At 33.6% G+C, this 22,347-nt stretch overlaps 1 protein-coding gene across 1 annotated transcript in view; it reads right to left on the minus strand.

Annotated features, from left to right (window-relative positions):
• Positions 1-22,347, minus strand: part of IFT88 (intraflagellar transport 88) — a 110,080-nt gene that overhangs the window by 74,689 nt on the left and 13,044 nt on the right. Inside the window, exons 7-15 of the mRNA XM_044668306.1 lie at positions 22,011-22,080; positions 19,988-20,078; positions 17,784-17,888; positions 14,250-14,352; positions 9,869-9,983; positions 4,774-4,817; positions 4,586-4,671; positions 1,903-1,973; positions 233-319 (exon numbers count right to left, since the gene is read on the minus strand). Coding sequence (XP_044524241.1) covers positions 233-319; positions 1,903-1,973; positions 4,586-4,671; positions 4,774-4,817; positions 9,869-9,983; positions 14,250-14,352; positions 17,784-17,888; positions 19,988-20,078; positions 22,011-22,080 — 772 coding nt within the window. The remainder of the gene's footprint in view (positions 1-232; positions 320-1,902; positions 1,974-4,585; positions 4,672-4,773; positions 4,818-9,868; positions 9,984-14,249; positions 14,353-17,783; positions 17,889-19,987; positions 20,079-22,010; positions 22,081-22,347) is intronic.

The raw sequence follows: 22,347 nt of genomic DNA on the forward strand, positions 1-22,347 counted from the left end.
GGAAGTGTCTGAGGCTAGATTTGAACCTAGGATCTCCTGTCTCTGGGCCTGACTCTCAATCCACTGAGCTACCCAGCTGCCCCCTATAATTTTTTATAATATATTGGCTAAGTGCAAACCACACCTATATGCTTTTGCTTTTATTCAATTAGGGAGAGCAGGATCTGGAAAGAAAATTCAAACTAAAGAAAGAGATTAGCCTATATCCAGCAATACTAAAGTAATTTCTTACCAATCATATCCTATAGCAAAAGATGTTTCTATTACAGGAGCAATGAGTTTAGCTGCTGTCATGATGTATTTTTCTGCCATAGCTTTCCTGAAAACAAATGAAAAATTCCATTTTAATTAAAAAAGTAATTAGGATAGGCAAATATGGACTGTGAGGAGTCTAAAATAATGCCATATAGTAAATAATCATAAGGAGATGTTTAGCTAAGAGAACAGAATACTTAGGAAATATTCTCAGTTGTTTCAAATATCTGAAGAAATGACATTTCTAAAATTAGACTTAGCGGGGCAGCTACATGGCTCAGTGGATTGAGAGCCAGGCCCAGAGAAGGGAGGCCCTGTGTTCAAATCTGGCCTCAGACACTTTCTACCTGTGTGACCCTGGGCAAGTCACTTGACCCCCATTGCTTAGTGCTTATAACTCTTCTGCCTTGGAACCAGTACAAAGTATTGATTCTAGGATGGAAGGTAAGGGTTTAAGAAAAAAAAGAGTATTAAACTTAATACACTTTACCTAGAAGGACAGAACATCTACTGTATAAGTTTGATAGAAGCATATTTTTGTACACTATAAGGAAGAATTTTGACCATTCTAACATTTACCAGCTGAGTAACCCTGGGCAAGACAATTTGTGCATCAGTTTCTTTATTTTTAAAATGGAGATAATAAAATTGGTATTGTATACTTCAAAACATTGTCGTAAGTAAAATACTTTTTAAAAACCTTAAACTAATAATTGATAATTGTTGATAATCATTATCAACAATTTTAACAACAATTATCAGTCAGTCAACAAACACTGTGTGCCAGGCACTGTGATACAAAGAAAGACAAAGGACAGTGCCAGTGCTCAAGGAGTTCAGTCTAATGAGTGAGCTTTATTGTGGAGTAGTTTTGAGTTCCTGAACATTGAAGCAAACAAAGGCTTGGTAGGTGGAAGAAAAAGGATAAGTAACCCTAAGAATAGACAGAAAAATTATTAAAAGATTTGTCTAATGACCGGAAAAGTACCTTCTACAAGGGAACTGAGACCCATGGAATCAAATTGCTTGGGTTCATCTCCATCTCCCATGCCTCATGAAATGAACTTTTGTACCAAAGATTCCACCCACCCCCCTGTACCCTCCTTCACCACTCCCTGGGATATAGAGGGAGCTTGGTGGTGGTGGTGGTGGTGGGGGTTCTATGGCCAACATGATCATAAACTGAATGCTAGGCCTTTCTCCAGGGGAAGGGAACAAAACAAGATATTCCTCCTTATATTGGGGATAGCATCTGTTGAACTATGGTTGAACTCTTTATACACTCTTTACAGGAAAATGGCTACAGTGACAAGACAGGAGCTGTGTCCTAGTATCCAAGATGGATTATGCATCCATCCCCCCCCCCCCCATCCCTGAAACATAGAGATTGGTGTCCTTATAAGGGACCACAATTTGAAAAAAGAAAGCTAACTGAGAGGTAGATGTAGATGTGGATGTATCTGGACTAATGCAGCAAATAGAAAGCAGGTTAGCTTTGTCGTTAACTTCATGACACTATAAAAATTCAATACTTTGATGTGCTGAATTTGTAAAATACAATGCATTTATTGGACATAAAAGTGTAAAAAGCTAATACCAAAAAAATTAGACTTTAAAGAATCTGAACAATTAAACAAAGAATATTACCTTTCCCGCTCCATTTGTCTTAGATGATCATTTTTTATAGCTTCAATCACTAAGTTAGTATGGGGATCATCCTGAAAGATAAAATTAGTAAAATCCCTCATTACTATTTGGTCATATATGAGTTTTAACCACACTTCATCATTGCCTACATGGTAAGGTTGGGATGGAATTCAGACCTGATCTTAGAGAATAATAACTTTTCTATATTTCAATTTTTCCTTTAAAAAAAGTTACTAAAGTAACATAAAGCTTCTGGCCATTCACCAAAACTATTTAGATTGAAAAAAAAAAAGGAAGGGCCGAGTCCAGGGGAAAAAATGCTCCAAATAACTAATAATTAGAGAAATTCAAATTAAGGCAAGGTTTACACTAATCAAACTGGCAGAATTGACAAAGAGAAAAGAAAAAAGAAAATGATCAATGTAGAAAGTACTTTGGAGAAAATGCAACATTAATACATGATTGGGAACTGTGTCCAAAAGGCTATAAAATAGTGCATATCTTTTGATCCAATAATACCACTACTAGGTCTTATCCCAAAGAGATTTGAAAAAGGTAGGAGGGGAAGGATCTACTTGTACAAAAAATATTTATAGCAGCCCTTTTAGTGGTGGCGAAGAATTGGAAATTAAGAGGCTATCCATAAAATGGATGAACAAACTGGTATCTTATGGTGATGAAATACTACTGTGCTATAAGAAATGATGAACAACATTTCAGCAAGAGCTGGAAAGGTTCTATATGAACTGATGTAGAGTGAAATAAGCAGAACCAGGAGAACATCGTACACAATAACAGCAATTTTGTGGAATGATCAAGTATGAAAGACTTAATTATTCTCAGCAATACAATGATCCAGGACAACTCTGAAGGACTTATAACAAAGAATGCTATCCACCTCCAGAGAAAGAACTGTTGAGGTGTAGGAATGCAGGACAAAGCATACTATTTTTCATTTTAGTTTATTTGGGTTTTTATTTTGAGATTTTGGCTTTATATTAATATTCTCTTATAAAAATAAACAATATGAACATTTAAAAAATCAATACATGCCTAGTAGACCTATGAACTGGTTAGTCTATACATTCTAGAAAGTGATTTAGAACCATACCCCAAAAGTTACTAGAAAGTATATAAGCTTTGCCTAAGTAGTACCACGACTAGGCCTATACTCAAAAGAAATCGAAGGAGGGAAAAGACTCATACATGTAAAAATATCTGCATTAGCACTTTTTTGGTGACAGAGAACCAGAAACTGAGGGGATGCCCAACAACTGGGAATGACTGAACAAATGAAGGTAAATGAATATAATAGAATTACTATACTATAAGAAATATACTCTACCATAAGAATAATGAAAAGGGGGGCAGCTGGGTAGCTCAGTGGATTGAGAGTCAGGCCTAGAGACGGGAGGTTCTAGGTTCAAATCAGGCCTCAGACATTTCCCAGCTGTGTGACCCTGGGCAAGTCACTTGACCCCCATTGCCCACCCTTACCACTCTTCCACCTAGGAGCCAATACACAGAAGTTAAGGGTTTAAAAAAAAAAAGAAAAAAGAAAGAAAGAATGAAAATGGTTTCAGAAAAATCTGGGAAGTCATGCATAAATTGATACAGATTAAAGTGAGTAGAACTAGAAAAATTCCTGAGAACAATAATATTATAAAAAAAAAACAAACCCAAACACTGAAAAACTGATTTAAAAAATATTCTTTTAAGAATTCTGATCAACACAATGGTTCCAGAAGACCAATAACATGTTATCTATCTCATGACAGAAAAAGAGATGAGATGATAGACTTGGGGTTCAGAACGAAATATTTTTTAACATGGTCAGTGTGGGAATTTGTTTTTTATGGTGATGTATATTTGTTCTGAGGGTTTGGTTTTTATTTTTATTTTTTTCAAGGATGGGGAAGTGAGGGGAAAAAAACAAATTTTGGATAATTGTGTGTGGGGAGAATCTTTTTTTAAAAAATAGCTAGAATTTACCCATAAATAGGAAGTGATAGAATGAATAAAAAACCAGAATCCTATAATATGCTGTCTACAAGAAACACATTTGAAACAGGGAGATATACACATAGTAAAGGTAAAAGGCTATAGCAGCATCTATTATGCTTTAGCTGATGTAAAAAAAAAGTAGGAGTTCTTAAGCAAAGCTAAAACAAAAATAAATCTATTTTAAAAGATAAGGAAATTATATCTTGCTAAAAGTGCCATAGAAAATGAAAGTAACGTCAATACTAAACATATGTGCACCAAATGGTATAGCATCTAATGTTTTAAATGAGAAGTTAAATGACATAGGAGGAAATAGACAGTAAAACTATACAAGTGGAGGGACCTCAACTTTCCCCTTTCAGAACTAGATAAATTTAAACAAAAAAGAAGTCAAAAGATGAATAGAATTTTAGAAAAATTAGATATGATGGACTTCTAGAGAAAATTTAATGGGAATAGAGAATATGCCTTTTTCTCAGTAGTATGTATCATCTATACAAAAACTGACCATGTATTGAGACATAAAAACCTCAGAAAAATAAAAAAGAACCACGTATGTAGAAGGTAAATATGTGCTTGCTTGAGTGACTGACATAATTATGATTCATATTTTGCTTACTTACTAGCAAAAGACAAAAAAACTGAAATTTGACTATATAAAAGCCTTTTTCATACTCACACTTGGTGAAATATATTTGTCATCTTCATCAATTTCTAATGGAACAGCAATCAGTTTTTGGAAAGCTTTCTTCATTTTTTCCCGATCTCCAACAGCAAAATAACTCAGGATCAAATTGAAACCTGCCTTCAGATTTGGGGCCATGCTCATTATATGTTCAAATGAATTAATAGCATCTGAGTACTGACCAGTTTTGATAAATGTAACACCAATGTTTTGCATTATTTTAATCCTGAAGAAAAAACATACATCTTATTAAAATCTAAACTCCTTAACATGGCATTTAAAGCTCTTCACAATTTTGCCTGTTTCTCTAGTCAGTATTTAAAATAATTCCTTACACCAACCACGTGGTTCAGTTAAAATAATCTATTTGTTGTATACATGCTGCATAGTCCCACTACTGTACCATTTTTCATTTGGTGGCTCTCTCCTCCTCTTCATTTGATTTTATGTCCTATCCTTTAAGGCCCAGCTGAATAATAATTTTTAAAAAAAAGCCTTTTATGACAGGCTTGGGGAATACTGCTAGAAATTCCTATAGCACTACTCATTGTCTGCATCACATATTTGATACTTGGCACATGTTGTATATTGTTATACATCTATTTTTAAAAGTTTTTTATTTTTATTTTTCCAGATTACATGTTGGTACAATTTTCAGTAATCATTTTCTGACATTTTGTGTTCCATATTCTCTCCCTCCTTTCCACCTCTCCCCTCCTTTGCCAAGATATCAAGTAATATGATATAGGTGATACATGTGTTATTTATACAACACATATTTCCATGTTCATCATGTTGTGAAAGAAGACACATATTGCTTCCACTAGAGAAATTTTTTGTAGGAAATAAACTAAGTAATGGAATGCTTCAGACTTAACTGATTCCTTCTAGATTCTTTTTTGACATGAGTTCCTTAGAGCTGTCTTGAATCCTTGCATTGTTGATAATAAAGTCATTCACAGCTGATCATTGAACATTAATTACATTATTGTGGTTGTTGTGTACAACATTCTCCTAGTTCTGCTCATTTCACTTTATCACTCCATATAAGTCAAGGTTTTTTGTGATTATCTTTTTCATGATTTCTTATGGTACAATAATATTCCATTACAATCATATAATACAACTTGTTCAGCCATGCCCCAATTGATGGACATCTCTTCAAGTTTTCAGTTCTTTGCTACCACAAAAAGAGTTGGTATAAATATTTTTGAACAAGTAGGTCCCTTTGCCCTATCTTTGATCTCTTTGGGATATAGACTTAGTGGAATTGCTGAATCCAAGGGGATGTGCAGTTTTATGGTCCTTTGAACATGATTCTAAATTGCTCTCCAGAATAGTTGTGTTGGTTCACAGCTCCATCAACAGTGTATTAGTTTCTTAATTTTTACACATCCCCCCATTTATCATTTTCCTTTTTTTTCATATTAGCCTGTTTAATATGTGTGAGGTGATACCTGAGTTCTTCTATTTTGCATTTCTCTAATTAAAGATGATTTGGAGCATTTTTTCATATGACTTAAGACAGTTTCATTGCTTCAGCTGAGAATACCTGTTCATATCCTTTGACTAGTATGAAGTTGTTTGTCTGTGCCTAGTTTCTGCTATACTATTTTCCAGTTTTCCCAGCAGTTTTAGTCAGAGTGAGTTATTTCAAAAGTTTGGGTTTTGGGGTTTGTCAAATACTAGGTTACTATGGTCATTTATTACTGTGTATTGAGTACCTAATCAATTCCATTGATCCACCACTCTGTTTCTTAGCCAGTGCCAGATTGTTGATGATTGACACTTTAAAATACAGTTTGAGGTCTGGAACAGTTAAGTTACTTTCCTTCATGCTTTTTTTTTTTTTTTTTTACCAATTCCCCTGACCTTCTATGTCTTTTGTTCTTCCAGATGAATTTTGTTATTAGTTTTTCTATCTCTATGAAATGATTTTTGGTGGTTTTATTGGAATGACACTATGTTATGTATTTTTGTCCCAACTCAAATTAGATTATAAACTCCTAAAGAGCCAGATTCATGTTATCCTTCTTTATAATGCCTTTTTTTGGCAGGGGAAGAGTAAAATACATTTTTGGTGCTGCAATTAAAATTTTTTTGAAAAATGTCAAACAATTTATTTTTGGATCAAAGGAGGAGAAAAATATGTCATTTCATTGGCTCATCCTGCTTACTTATGAAATACTGGAGAAAACATGAAATAGAAGTTACCTCTAAACATACAAAATATGATGTCACAAGCCTTAATTGATGTTTTGTTCCTTTCCACTGCTGAAAGAAACTGAAAATGGAAGTACAAGAGATACATTTACAAAAAAAGGAGAGTGAATGAATATGCTTCTTAACTCAATTTTAGCTTAAAAGTTAAATTAAAAATGTACTGGCAAATGAATGAGTTTTGACAAATTTGTCTACATTTATCAAATGACTGCCACTATTAACACTGGCAGAACACTGGGCCCGGAGTCAGAAAGACCTGAATTCAAATCCAAACCTAGCCACTTATTAGCTATGTAGCCCTGAGTGAGTCACTTAACATCTGCTTACCATAATCTACTGAAGAAAGAAATGACAATGAAAAAATGCTCTAAATAACTCCTGATTAGAGAAATACAAATTTAAACAACTGTATGGTACTACTTCATACCTATCAGATTGGCTAATATGACAAAAAAGGAAAATGATAAATGTTGAGAGAGGATGTGGGAAAGCTGGGACACTAATCCACTCTTGGAGGTGTGAATTGATTGAACTATTCCGGAGAACAATTTGGAACTAAGCCCAAAGGACTATAAAATTGTGCATACCCTTTGATCCAACAACACCACTACCACAAAGAGATTTTTTTCTTAAAAAGAGGAAAGGTCTATTTGTATAAAAATATTTGTAGTAGCTCTTTTTGTGTTGGCAAAGAATTGGAAATTGAAGGGATATCTAACAATAGAAGAATGGCTGAACAAGTTGTGGTATATGATTCTAATGGAAATATTATTGTGCTTTAAGAAATTATCAATAGGATGATTTCAGGAAAACCCTGGAAAAGCTTCTATGAACGGATGCAAAGTGAAGTGAACAGAACCCAAGCACATTGTAAAGAGTGACAGCAATATTGTAAGGATGATCAACCATGAATGAATTCACTAGTTTCAGCAAAACAATGATAAAGGATAACTCCAAAGGATTCATAATGAAAAAGCCTCTCTACCTCCACAGAAAAAACTGATGGACTCTGAATGCAGATGGAAGCATACTACTTTTCACATGGGTTTTTAAAAATGTCTTTTTATAAAAAGTTTTCTTCCACAAGATGACTAATGTGGAAATGTGTTTTGCATGATTGCATATGTATAATCTATAGTAAATTACTATCTCAAAGAGGGGAGAGGAAAGGAAAGAAGGGAGAGAATTTGTAACTTAAGATTTCAGAAATTAAAAATTGGTTAAATTTTCTTTTAAATGTAATTGGAAAAAGAAAATATTATTGTAAAAAAAGAAGAGAAAGAAATGGAAAATCATTAGTATCTTTGCCAAGAAAACTTCATGGACAAAGCCAATATGACTGAATGACTGACTGAACAACAAGGGTTTTGGAAAATGAGATATTTGTAAAGCACTTTGTAAACCTTAAAGTACACATAAATGCTAACTATAAGGATATACTTTAATAAGTATACCATAAGGTGTTTATCCAATATGCCAAAGGCCTTCCAGTATGTTCATAAGTACATATATGCAGAAATTAAGTGCTGATTATTTATATCCTCTGCATTTAGCAATATTCTACACATAATATGTGTTCAATTAAATACTTGTTGATGATTCAAACTACATATTTTTTTTCTTTTCTTTTTTTTTTTTTTAAACCCTTGTACTTTGGTGTATTGTCTCATAGGTGGAAGATTGGTAAGGGTGGGCAATGGGGGTCAAGTGACTTGCCCAGGGTCACACAGCTGGGAAGTGGCTGAGGCCGGGTTTGAACCTAGGACCTCCTGTCTCTAGGCCTGACTCTCACTCCACTGAGCTACCCAGCTGCCCCTTCAAACTATATTTTAATGAAAAAACATGGCATGCTAAACACTTCTATTGTTAGCTTGTTTCTTCCTTCCTTCCTTCCTTTCTTTCTTTCTTTCTTCCTTTCTCTCTCTCTCTTTCTTTCTCTCTTTCTTTCTCTCTTTCTTTCTTTCTTTCTTTCTTTCTTTCTTTCTTTCTTTCTTTCTCTCTTTCTCTCTTTCTCTCTTTCTTTCTTTCTTTCTTTCTTTCTTTCTTTCTTTCTTTCTTTCTTTCTTTCTTTCTTTCTTTCTTTCTTTCTTTCTTTCTTTCTTTCTTTCTTTCTTTCTTTTTTTCTTTTCAAAACCTTACCTTTTGAGTTAGAATCCAGCTGCCCTCAGTTAGCTACACTTTCAGAATGGAATTTCACTGTGGCCAATGAAGGTATGACTAAGCAGATACTGAATTGTAAACTTCCTTAGTTACATTCTAAATTTGACTCTTTGAAGAACATGGAAAATTCCACCTCTTCTTCTCATATATCTGAGATTGGGGGACAGCTGGGTGGGTCAGTGGATTGAGAGCCAGGACTAGAGATGGGAGGTCCTAGATTTAAAACTGGCCTCAGACACTTCTAGCTGTGTGACCCAAGGGAAGTCACTTAACCCCCATAGCCTAGCCCTTGATTCTAAGATGGAAGATAATGGTTTTAAAAAAATCTGAGATTAGGCAATTCCTTCTCCAGTTGCTTCACCTCTAAATTTGCATGATAGTACCTGAGGAACACAGAACCCGCCTAGTACCAGTTACTTGAGATAGGTTTATGTTTTAATTAGGAAGCTTCACTATTTACTTGGTTACAGGCAGCCAGCAAGCACTTTTGTAAATGTATGCCTTGGTCACAAAAGCAACTGGCTTGAGATACTAAAAATAAATCACTACAAATCCCAACACAAAATACATGCCCTTCCAACATTGAATTAGTAGATCCAATTTTGTTCATGAAAGACATTAAAAAAAATTTTTTTTAATGTTTTAAAGAGTATGATGTAATGAATAGAGTAAGGAACTTGGAGTCAGGAAGACTTGGTTTGAATCCCACTTCTAACACTTTTAACTATGTGACCATGAGCAAGTCACTTAACCTTTCTGGGCCTCAGTATCCTAATCTGTAAAATGGAGATAAAACTATGTAGTACCTACTGCACAGGGTTGTTGATAGGGCTCAAAAAAGATAATCTATGTAAATGTCAGATATTATTATTGTTATTTATGGTACAAACTTACCTCATCTCTTTATGAACACTTGGGATTTGGTCTAGAGCCATTCGATAGAATTTGATGGCTTTGGAATAATTTCTCTGTTTTAAATAAATATTTCCCATATTTACCTTCAGTCTTCCTAATTAAAAAAAAATGAATGAGTGGCATTCAATTCTAATTTATTTTCATTTTCCCCATATTAAATGATCTTTGTTACATTTTCAAAAATTTTATTAGACTTATAAGGCTAGATACAACTTTCAAATATAAATACTAAATAGGTTTTAAAATTTTAAATCAAGTTTACACATTTATATGTTAATATCCATGATAACAGGTATGCCTCATTTAATAGAAAAGATATATTTCTTAAAAAACAAAATAAAACTATGAAAAAAATCATCTCTTAAGGCAGACATGATAAAATTAGAAATGCAACATCATAAGAAATAATATATTAACAAAATAAACATAAGAGTAATGGCTCAGTAGATAGGGCATTGGGCTGGAATCAGGAAGAGTTGAGTTCAAACCTGGCCTCAGACATATACTAGCTATATGACCCTGGGTAGGTCACTTAACCTGTTTGTCTTAATCCATTGGTCTTTGCTGGGAAAACCCCATGGACAGCATGATCCAGAGGATCATGAAGAGTCAGACACAAATGAACAACAGCAGCACAATTATTTTTTAAATATATTAAATAACTTTGCAAAAAATGTTATATATTTAAAACTCACACTTTCTTCAATTTTTATTTATCCTTCTTTTTTATATACTCAATATATTTCCCCAGTAAACTCTCCCTTATTTAAAAAAAAAGCTTAACAAAGAAAAATAGTAAAGTAAAAAAACTGCCTCTGACAGTATACCAAACAATATTTTTTCTACATCATCAGTTACTCATTTCTCTATTGAGAAGAAAAGTGTAAAAGTTAACACAAAAATAAATATTTCTGCTAAAACATTAATAATGCTACTCGGGATTAGTCCCAAAATACAAAACAGCACTGAAACCATATTCCTTTAGGAATAAATTTACATTATGGAGAGGTGCAATCTGTGGTGTTGCTTGGCTCTTTAAATTTGTAGAGCAACAACTGTGCTACTGCTACTGTTGACAGAGCAATAAAATGGTAAAATGTCTAGAAACATTATGGAATTATTTGAGATGAGTTACTGAACTGTTCCTTTTACTCAGTAATCCCAGGTTAGGACATATACCCCAAAGAGATCTAAGACCTTTGGAGAAAGTCCTTATGCACACTAAATATTACAGAAGTCTTTTTATGTGTGTATATTATCAAAAATTTGGAAACAAAGTGAGTATCTATCATTTGGAAAGACGCTGAACAAATTGTGGCATATGAATATAATGGAATATATTTGTACCATAAAAATAACATTATAGGAATTCAGAAAAAACATGAGAATACTTGTATGAGCTGATGCAAAGTAAAGAAAGCAGAGCCAAAAGAATGCATGTCTACAGTGATACAAATTAAAACAAAGTCAGAAAGCAGCTGGATTCATTTTAAATGCAATGACCAGTATTGGTTCTAGAGAACAGACGATGAAAAAGATCTTAATGGGTAGAGAATGGGAGACTGCAGATGTAGAATGCTATAAACAAGGACAGAGAATCTCTGAGTCAGATAGTTTTATATACAGTAAATTCATAGTTATGTTCTATAAAGTACTAAACACTAATTCAGAATACTGAACCATTAATCATTTGGGAAATACAGGGTTAGGTTCCTCTGAGACTCTAGTTACCATATGTACTTTGGCAATTTCCAGAGCAACCTCATGTAAAGATTAGGAAATTTCTTCTTCCTTTTTTTGGAGGTACCATGTTGTTAATTCACGAACATTCAGCTCACAGACAATAGCACTATGGCTTATGCCTGAATGAAGCTAATCTAGAAGCACACATATTTTTTCCATAAAGCATACTACACCCTTCTCAGGCTTAGGAATACAAGACAGCTGTTCAGCTATAGCTCTTCTTATATTTGGGGGACATTCTAAACACTGAAATCACCAAAAAGAAAGTACAAAAATGCAAAAAATGTGGCCCTAAAATAGATTTGTGAAAAGGACACTTGTTTACCTACAGTATGAGAACACTGCCTTGTTTGATCTCAGCTGGTGCCAAACACATTGGGTGACTCAAAGTTTTCACAGTTCTGTGCATGTTTATGAATGAACACAGAAATATCTCTAGTATTGATTTTGAGGTTACAAACAAATTTTAGATAATGGGCAAACTCATCAATTGTAGCTGTTTCTTTGTTACATGGGAGGATTTGGGGCAGGGGTAGGTGGGAAATATTTGGAAATTACTGTGTTGTAAAAAAAAGCCATGAATAAAATTTTAAAAAAGAAAAAGAAAAGCTATGTTTATTTCATCTCAGATTAAAACAGAATGAGTACACTTGGAGTCAGGAAATCTAGGTTGATAGTTATGACTTACAAACTATGTGATCTTGGGAAAGTCATTTAACATCTATAAGCCCCTGTTCTTTAATCTGCAAAATGGGAATAATTGTACTATCTACTTCACAAGGCTACTGTATAAAAAACGTTTTGTAAATCATGAAGTATAATATGAATGTAAGCTTTTATTGTTATTACCAACAAAGTGTTGCTTTCAGTGATGCCCTTTGTTTTGTGTTACCAACTTGCATTATAATGAAGGTTTCCATAATATATTTTGGTAAATATAGTTTCTTACATAGAGTTTCTTTCAGGGATGTGCTAGAGCCAGCTTGAACTGGCTCTCAAGAACAGATTGTTAAATTTTTCACTGTGCATGTTTACATCTAGGAGACTGGCAAATGCTACAAATCAGGCTTTATTTTGTTAATTGTCTTGGACTTAAGAAAGTGCTGAAGAAAATGTTAATATTATGAATTAAAATAAAAAACGTATTGTGCATATATCACTCCCCCAAGTTACTTGTTAAATATCTACCAGTATATCCATGATTTTCTTTATACTGGGAGTATCTAAATGATAATAATAATAATTTACCACAACTATAAATGTGATGATCTTAAAAACCATTTCATCAGAAAGAAACTTCTATTTCTTCTTTTTTTTTTTAAATTCTTATCTTTCATCTTAGAATCAATACTGTGTATTGGTTCCAAGGCAAGGCAGAGGAGCAGTTAGGGCTAGGTAATGGAGGTTAAGTGACTTGCCCAGGGTCACACAGCTAGGAAGTGTCTGAGGCCAGATTTGAACCTAGGACCTCCCATCTCTAGGCCTGGCTCTCAATCCACTGAGCAACCCAGCTGCTCCAGAAACTTCTATTTCTTAACTAATACTTCTGTTAATCTCTGCTCTATAAACTCCTATAATATTCTACCTTGGTGAGAACACTTCTGGAGTATTTTGTATAGCTCTGGGCATAGTTTTGAAATGATACTGACAAGATGAAATGAGTATATTAGAAGCCATAGAAGGATCAGATGAAAAAACTAAATATTTTTAGCAATAGAGATGAGAATCCTTTGGGGGTGAGGGGGAAGGATAGAGAAAGGGGGAAGCAGCAGGGTAGGAGCCAGAATTCCAGCCTTTAAATATTTATAGGTTTATTATATGGACAAGAGATTAGACTCTACTTAGCCTCTGTGTAGGTTCAAAAGGTAGACATTGCAAGGGAAGCAGACTTCTAAAAGTCCAAAAATATAATGGCCTTGTTTAAAAGGTAATGAGTTCCCTGACCTGGTAGTCTTAAAAAAAAAAAAAAAAAAAAAGGTTGGTTGAGCTTTTTTAGGGGGAATTTTTAAAGGCAGTTTCAATTCAGGGACTGAATTAAATGAAAAGAGTCAAACACTGCCTAATGGAGCCAAACCAGATTAAAATGTAACTGGGAAAACTTAACAAAATAAATAAACCCACAAAAAAGCACAGATAACACTACATTTTAAAGCTAAATCAATATGTGGCCTTCAGGGATCTTTATAATCAGATTAATGGCCTCTGCTTCTATTTGAATTTGACATCACTAAATTAAATGACTTATGAAGTCTCTTCTAAATCTAAGAGCCTATGATTCTAAATAATGTTAACCTATATTCATTAAAGCTACAAAATTAAAAATCATGGACGAAGTAGTTGGGTAGCTCCGATTGTAGTGGACTGAGAGTCAGGCCTAGAGACAGGAGGTTCAAATCCGACCTCAGACACTTCCCAGCTGTGTGACCCTGGGCAAGTCACTTGACCCCCAATGCCTACCCTTACCACTCTTCCACCAAGGAGCCAATATACAAAAGTTAAGGGCTTAAAAAAAAATCATGGATATTGAGTAGAATTATTTATTAAATTATATATAAGCAATTTTGTGATTTTACAATATAAAAATGAAACTACCAACATATTGGAAAGATGTACTTACCTGCATTGCTAAACATTTTATTCTTCACTATAACTTGATATGTGTTTAGTGCTTCAGCATACATTTCATTAGCTGAATACTGACTGGCTAAATTGAAAAGAACCTAAAGAAATTTTATAAAAAGAATAAATATAACAACCATTATTATATCTTGTAATAAGGAAGTTACTTACATTAAGGCACTTTTTAGTAGGAACTATTTATCAAAGTGGTTAGGAGACAAAATAAGGAGATAAAGAATACTTTACATTAAAAATGAAACAGATTTTTTAAAATTCTTAGTTATATGGAATGGCTCTTTGGGAAATGCATGGGAAAAGATTACAAGAGGAAATTTAATTGATGTAAAAACAAAAAGATAAAAATTCATTTTTAAAAAGAAACTTACATGAATTCCCTTAAAAGTCATTATTTTTTAGTTTTCTATCTCTAAATAATATTAATGCTCACAGCCCACTTATTTCAAAGACTTATTTCAAAGACTTATTTCAAAGAATAAATGTTTGCTACTAACAGTGAAAAAATAAGCGAAGTATTAAGTCAAGTCTTGCTTGGTAAACCATTCCAAAGGGCAAATTAGGAACAGTCTAGGCACATGTCTTTTCAAGACTTTCAAGGAAGAATTTTGTCAATTATCTAAGTCAGTGATGGGCAAACTTTTTAAAGAGGGGGCTAAAGGAAAGGAAATGCTCATCTGTCAGTCTGTTTTGAAGTTTCATTGTATTGTATCCTATTTATTGTATTCATTAGATTAGGAATAATGTCATGTGGCCTGATAGAACATTTCAGGAGGCCACATCTGGCCTGCAGGCCGTAGTTTGCCCATCACTGATCTGTCATTAAATAACCCTGAATTTTGTTTTGAGAGGTCAAAAAGAGTCAATTAAATCTACTCAAGATATACTCTAAAGTTGCCTCAGTGACAGGAATTTCATAACCATCAGAGATTTCCATGCTTCAGTGAATCAAAGGCACCCAAAGGCCTCTGCTTCCAGAGACTAAAAGATTGGAATCTTAGAATTTACTCCATGTATGGGATGTCCTTCAAATATGTTTCATCTTGGGCCATATGAGTAGGCTATAAAGCTGGCTTCAAGCATGAGTTCAGGTTATCCAATTACCACAGTTGTCATAAGCCATTGCAAAGGTTTCAGAACCAAGTGATCCTAAGTCTCAGGGAGTCAGAGGTCATAGAAGTCCTGCATTAAAAGAAACTCATATCTGACACATGTTAAAACCAGTGGAAATGCGCATTGGCTATGGGGGTGATGGTGGAGGGGGGTGAAGGGGAAAGTAAAAACATGAATCATGTAATCATGGAAATTTTTTTCTAAAAAAATAAAATATTTAATAAAAGAAAAGAAAAAGGAAACTCATATCCATGAAAGACCCCAGCCTCAAAGAGCCAGAGGTACCAAAGGGCTGCTTGCATCAATCAGATTCTTAACAGGACCATCAAAAATTTCCAGCCACAAGTTTCAATGCTTCTGAGGGCCCAGGAAATAAGAGCTGAATGTTTTCTCCACATGTAGGATATTTTCTTCATATCCCTTGTCTCCCACCATTTTGGAATGAGGTTATAAGGGCAAGTTAAATCTAGTTAGGGAACTATCCCTTCCAGTACTGATTATTTCTTTTCTCACGTTCCCTAAATACACTATAGAATGAGAATTCTTATTCTTTGTTCCTCACTGCCACTTCCAGATCATCTCTTATCATCATCGTTTAGCAACCTCTTTTCCTCTAAGATATACACTCTGCTCATCCATTTCCCCTGGACCAGCTCTCAGTTATGTTCTTATTCTAATTTCCTAGGTGACTTTCTTTCCTTTCTCAAGGAGTTCAATACCTTTCTCAGAGTCTTCCTCTCAACTCCCACTCTTGCCCTCCTAACACAGAGATTTCGGTATAGATGTTGATGTCCCCACAAATATACTGACCTCCAATTTCAACAGTCTTCTACTCCACAAAGTCCTAACTTCAACCTCTATCTTCAAGTCCACCTCAGACATACATAGGGATATTCACATCTTAAGTTTCACCATCACTCATAACTATGATATCTCCATGATCTAAATCTAAAATTTCTCTCTTATCATAATCTTTTATGTTTCTGACTCTCCCTCTGCTTCCCTACTCTTGCTATAGCCATATGGATTCCCTTCTCATACTATCAAACACTTTCTGTATATTTCTACTAGGATGTCACAAAAGCTCATTCAAGACAAAATTCATCTTTTCCCCAAAACTCCATCCCTCCTCCAAATTTTCCCATTTCTTTTGAGAGTACTGCCACTTTCCAGTTGCCCAGGTTGTTAGCTTTGGATACATCTCTAATTTTTATTTTTCTCTAGTTCCTCAATCAGTTTGTCAAGTCTCAGCAACCCTGCCATTATAACATCTTTTATATCTGTCCACTCTGCACTCAACCTCTTAGCTCAGATCTTCATTACCTGTACTATTACGATGGTCTCCTTATTGGTCTCTATACTTCTAACCTTCCCCCCCCTCCAATAGAGGAATTTCTCTATAAACCTGTCAAATCAATATCCCTAAAACAATGTGATTCCCTTGTTTTAAAAAAAACTTGGTCATTCCTACTGCCTCTTGGATAAAATATAAACTCCTCAGTCTGGTGTCCAAAGACCTCCACAATCTGATTCTCATTTACATTTCCAGACATTCTATATTCTTCTTATTCATCAATTGTATATTCCAGCCAAACTGATTACCTATTCCCTACTCTTGGCATCCCACTTCATTTTTTATTTGCACAGGATATTCCCTGTACTAGGAATGCACTGCCTCAAATCTGCTTTCTCTTCACTTCTATCTCTTAGAACCTCTAACTTTCTTCAAGGTTCAACTCAGAACCACCTCTTCTGTGAAGTCTGATTTCTCTTAATTTATAATGTTCTGTCTTCTTTAATTATCTTGTCTTAATCTGAAAACACATTACAATTCCCACTCCCACCCTCCAGAGACAAAGGTTTGTTTTTGTCTCTGTGTTCCTAATAGTGAGCCCAATGCCTTGTATATAGGCACTTAAGTATTTGTTAAATTGAACAGAAGACACACTAAAAAATAACAAGCATATAAATGATATTTTAGCCATCTCTTTGAAATGAAACTTTCACTTACTCAAATTATTTATGATAAATCTTTGGAAAAATCTGCTTAGAGCAAGAAGCACATTGTGCTGGTCATCAGGCAATTCCAGTTTTTTTTTTTTCAATCCCTACATAGCTTATCTTATTTGCCTAGTTTGAAACGCTTACCAAACACAGGCCTACCTCACATGATATCATCTTGATTGTTATTTTGCAATAATGTTGTTAATACATTGAGTGAACCTTGCAATAATGTTTCAAACCCCCATTATTGTCAGGCCTAGACCTAAATTAGACAGCCCTGACTGAGTTAGCTTTCTTGTATAACATTGTTTCACTGAACATCATATTTTCACAGAAATGATGAACAAATCCACAAACAATACAGATAATAATTTGACTTCACAAATATTTCAGCACTTACTGAGTAAGTTAAGTCCAAATTGATGTTTTCAGGAGTTGTCACTTGTTCACGTTGTCTCACCAATACTCTCTCCTTTCTTCCTGCATCTTTTGCTTTTTCTAGGGCCTTGAATCATATTTATGATTTTTAACTGGATTTGAACTTTTAGCAACTTATATTTTGTTACAACATGATTCATATAAGAGCTTATAAAATATTTACATTTTCCCTAAAGATAGAAAAACTCACAGTTTGTATTTCAAGTCATCAATATTTTTTCAAACCCTTACCTGCCTTAGAACCAGGCAGAAAAGTGGTAAGAGCTAGGCAGTGGGAGTTGAGTGATTTGCCCAGAGTTACACAGCAAGGAAGTGTCTGAGGCCAGATCTGAACCTAGGACCACCTGTCTCTAGGCCTGACTTTCAATCTCCCGAGTCACATAGCCATCCCCCAAGTCATCAATTTTAAAGAGAAAAATGTACATTATATAAAAATGTATAATGTGCATATATAATAATATATACATATGTGCATGTATATAATGTATATGTGTAGGTGTGTATATATGTATGTATACTATATATTTATGTATATGTACATTATCTATAACATGTGTATAATATACATAAAATATAATAATATGAGATATAGAGCTTAACATAAATAACTCAATTTGGAAATATTTTTATAGCAAAAAGCAAAAAAAGAAAATTAGATGGTGAATTGGTGGATGAATAGGACTGACATATGAGAGAAGTCTTGTTCTGGTACAATATTTTACTGATAATCTGATTATACTGATAGCATGCTTGTCAAACTTCAGGATGACATGAAATTGTAAAGGGTAGTTTGTATGTTGGATTAATGAATCGGCATCCAAAAAGATTATAACAAACTAGATTTATGGGCTAAACTAAACAAAATGAAGTTTACTATTTAAAAATGTAATTTTCTATACTTGGTTTGAAAAATCAATTGTATAAACATAGGATGAGGGGAAGGAAATAGATAGCCCTAAATTGATATGAGAAAGATTTGGGGTTTCTAGGTGATTGAAGGCTCAAAATGAATACAAGCACTCAGAACAAGGGAAGTGATAGTCTCATTGCATTCAATGCCAGTCAGATCAAACTTAGAAACTGTTTAATTTTGGACACTACATTTTAAAATCAAGGGTAACAAATTGTAGCCTATCTGGGAAAAAGGCATCTAGTATCATCTGGGAAAAAGGCATCTAGTATCATGGAAAGACTAAAACTATCTCATATAAGGAAAAGCTAAAGAAATTATGGATGATTTGGGGAAAATGGGGGTGGGGATGGCAAGGGAAGGACATGATCATCATTTTTAAATTTGAAAGGCTGCCAAATGAAAGACTTACACTGATTTCAAAAAACTAGCAATGGATAGAAGGAAATGAATTTCAGAGAATCGTAAAATTCCAGAAGTAAGGGAGAACTCTGATGTCAACTGTTCTAAGTCTTTCATTTTACAAATAAGGAAACAATTTAAGAAAAATGATTGGTCTAGGTTCACATGACCAGAAAGTAGCAATACCAATTTTCAATCCAAAGCTTTTTCATATCATCCAATCAATGCTTCTAATTTTAATAGTAAACAAGTAACTAAATTTGCTATCATGGTCACAAGTTGTTTCTGTAGGAAAGTGATTAAATTATAATTGTTTAATTATTTTCTAAAAACTGAAAATGAAAGACCACAGCTATTACAAACTTTAACAACTGCTCCTGTAGCTCATAAAATGAAGGCTACTATAAAAGCCAAAAGTAGTGGAAATGAAAGCAGAAAGAATCCATGGAGACTACTCCTAGTTTTATAAATCAACAATTCCATTTACTAAAAAAATCTAAAAATGTTTTAAAGATGCCCTGAGGTAGAAATGAGATGGCAGAGCTGTGGGTGACTAGGCAATAAAAACAGGCCAACCAAAATTTTTTTAAAAGGCAGCAGTTCTTTTTTAGGCTTTAGAAAGCAAGTATCCAAGGCTCTAGCTTACCTATAGCATTAAATACAGTTAAATACTGAAGTAAAAATTTTTTGAATGTGCTGATAAAATGGCCAAATTAGTCTTAAAATCATAGCCTAAGAGGAAGATTGACAAACCAGTGGAAAGTAAAAATTTTCATTTTAAAGTAAAGAAGCAGTATTCTGTCTATGTACTCATAAATTACATAATCTTAACTCAGATGAGTCTACAAACTTACCAATTTTAAGTCTCCACAACTATTGGCGATACAGCTTTCTTCTACCAATTCATTTACTTTTTTTTCTAGTTGTCTAATCTTTTCTTCTGGACTGAAATGAAATTTTACAAGCTATTATTTAAAGCAGTACATTGCTCAAAATATCAATATTTGGTAGATTGAAAACTTAAGAAAATTTAGTATTATTACATGATTTTACACAATTCCTTTTTTATTTCAGATCTTATGACAAATTGAAAAAATGGCTTCTGTAGACAAAAAAGGTTATAGCCTTTGATGAACAAAATTAAAGACTACATCATGTGTTAGAAAAGAATTCAATACTCATCACCGAAGAGAAGCTGCATATGAAATTAAATGTCTATTTTTCTTAAACCTTTACCTTCCACCTTAGAATCAATACTATGTATTGGTTCCAAGGCAGAAGAGTGGTAAGGGCTTGGCAATGGGGTCACACTGGTAGAAAGTGTCTGAGGGCAGATTTGAACCTAGGACTTCCCATCTCTAGGCTTGGCTCTCAACCCACTGAACAATTTCAGCTACCTCCCTGAAATTGAATTTCTGAGTAGAAGAATTTAAAGAAAGGTTTCAGGGGTAAAACAAATTATAATCTGAAAAGGCCAGAATTAATAAGACAACTGTAATAACTGTGCCATTTCAAAGTAAATAACAAAATAACAAAATTAAATATTTCCAATATCATCTTCTTTAAGCAAGATGGATTACTATGCATCACTCTATGTATAACAATTCCTAAATGAAGTTTTCCCAGATGAATGGACTGGTAGATGAACCATTTGGCTACCTCACTTCCCCTGTTGCCAAAAGGCCTATTTTCTTTTTAAAGCAGGATGTTAAAAGTGTAGTTTATAAGTAAAACCATCTTCTTGGATGAATTTACAGTTAGGATGAATTTAATATACCATGATGGATAATGATTATTTTTAAGTTTATCATTGTAAACTATTCCTACTGTCCTGAAGACTTTAATAAATCCATTTTTGCATGCTACTTGTAGGAAGGCTGAAGTTTTTTAAATGTACAAGAATATTTTAGAGACCTTTTAAACAACTAGTTTATCTTACAAGTGGTCAGAAATATGTAACATTTAAATGAAGATATAATAACTAGAAAAATGTCCTAATACCCAGAAGAAACAATATGCTACTATATGAAAAACTTGATAGCATCTCCATTTGTATAGAAGTATCTTAAAGTTATCTATCAAAAAAAGGGAAAGATACACTCTCTTTATAGTGCAATACAAAATCAGGGCTTTAAGTAAAGAAATTTTTTTTTAAATCTGATCTGTTGGATATAGAGATTATTGATAACCAAACCTTGCATCAGTATCAAATTCAAGAATTTTTTTAATAGATTTTTGGCTTTCTCTATGTATTAGCATAAAATTTATTTAATATTACAAGAAAGTAGATATTTTAGTGTTAGTTTGACAAATTGAAATGTGTAGGTTATATTTTTACACATTTTTGAGAGATGTTTTAAGTTTTTCCCCTCTATCACGAAAATATTTTTATTTTACCAATTACATGGAAGAACAAATTTCCACTTAAGTGTTCTATTATAGTGTCTTGCTCCCTCCCTTCCCTCTCTCCTTCCTGGAGCTGGCAGGCAATTCAGTCTGGGTTATACATGTATTGTCACACAAAACATGTTCCTATATTGTTCATTTTTCTAAGAGAATAATCATATAAAACCAAAACCCCAAAATAAAAACCCAAATAAACTAAAGTGAAAAATAGAATGTTTTATTCTGCATTGACTCCAACAGTTCTTTCTCTGGAAGTGGATTGGATTCTTTGTCATCAACCCTTTAAAATTGTCCTAGATCATTGTATTGCTGAGAGTAGCTAAGTCTTTCATAGTTGGCCATTCCATAATGCTGCTGTTACTGTGTACAGTGTTACTGTGTACAGTGGAGAAGTATTTTTAAAACCATCATTTCTTATTATATTTAGAGTATGATTTCAGCTATCTGGACTTCAAATAGTAAACTACATACCTGTCTTCATTTTTGGCTTCTAATGGAGGAGCTGGGCCTCTGGACTGACCAAGAGGGTCAAAAGCAGAACCTGAGATGAAATTAGAAAATGTTACATTTGCAGTTAATAGTTGGATCAGACAATAAACTAGGGGTTGGATCTATAGAATAACATCATTGGATAAAATACTGAGTTTTTCTATTTGCTATATGGATATAAAAATTATAAATAATAAACATTCTGAATTATATCATGTTTATAAATTTTTAATATACTGATAAAAAGAGTCCTTAAAATAGCTTGTTTTATGGGCAAAAAAAAAGTTAAGATATAAAGATATTATAGTGAATTATTTTT

This window comes from Gracilinanus agilis, chromosome 3 (genome assembly GCF_016433145.1).
Source record: "Gracilinanus agilis isolate LMUSP501 chromosome 3, AgileGrace, whole genome shotgun sequence".
Classification (NCBI taxonomy): domain Eukaryota; kingdom Metazoa; phylum Chordata; class Mammalia; order Didelphimorphia; family Didelphidae; genus Gracilinanus; species Gracilinanus agilis.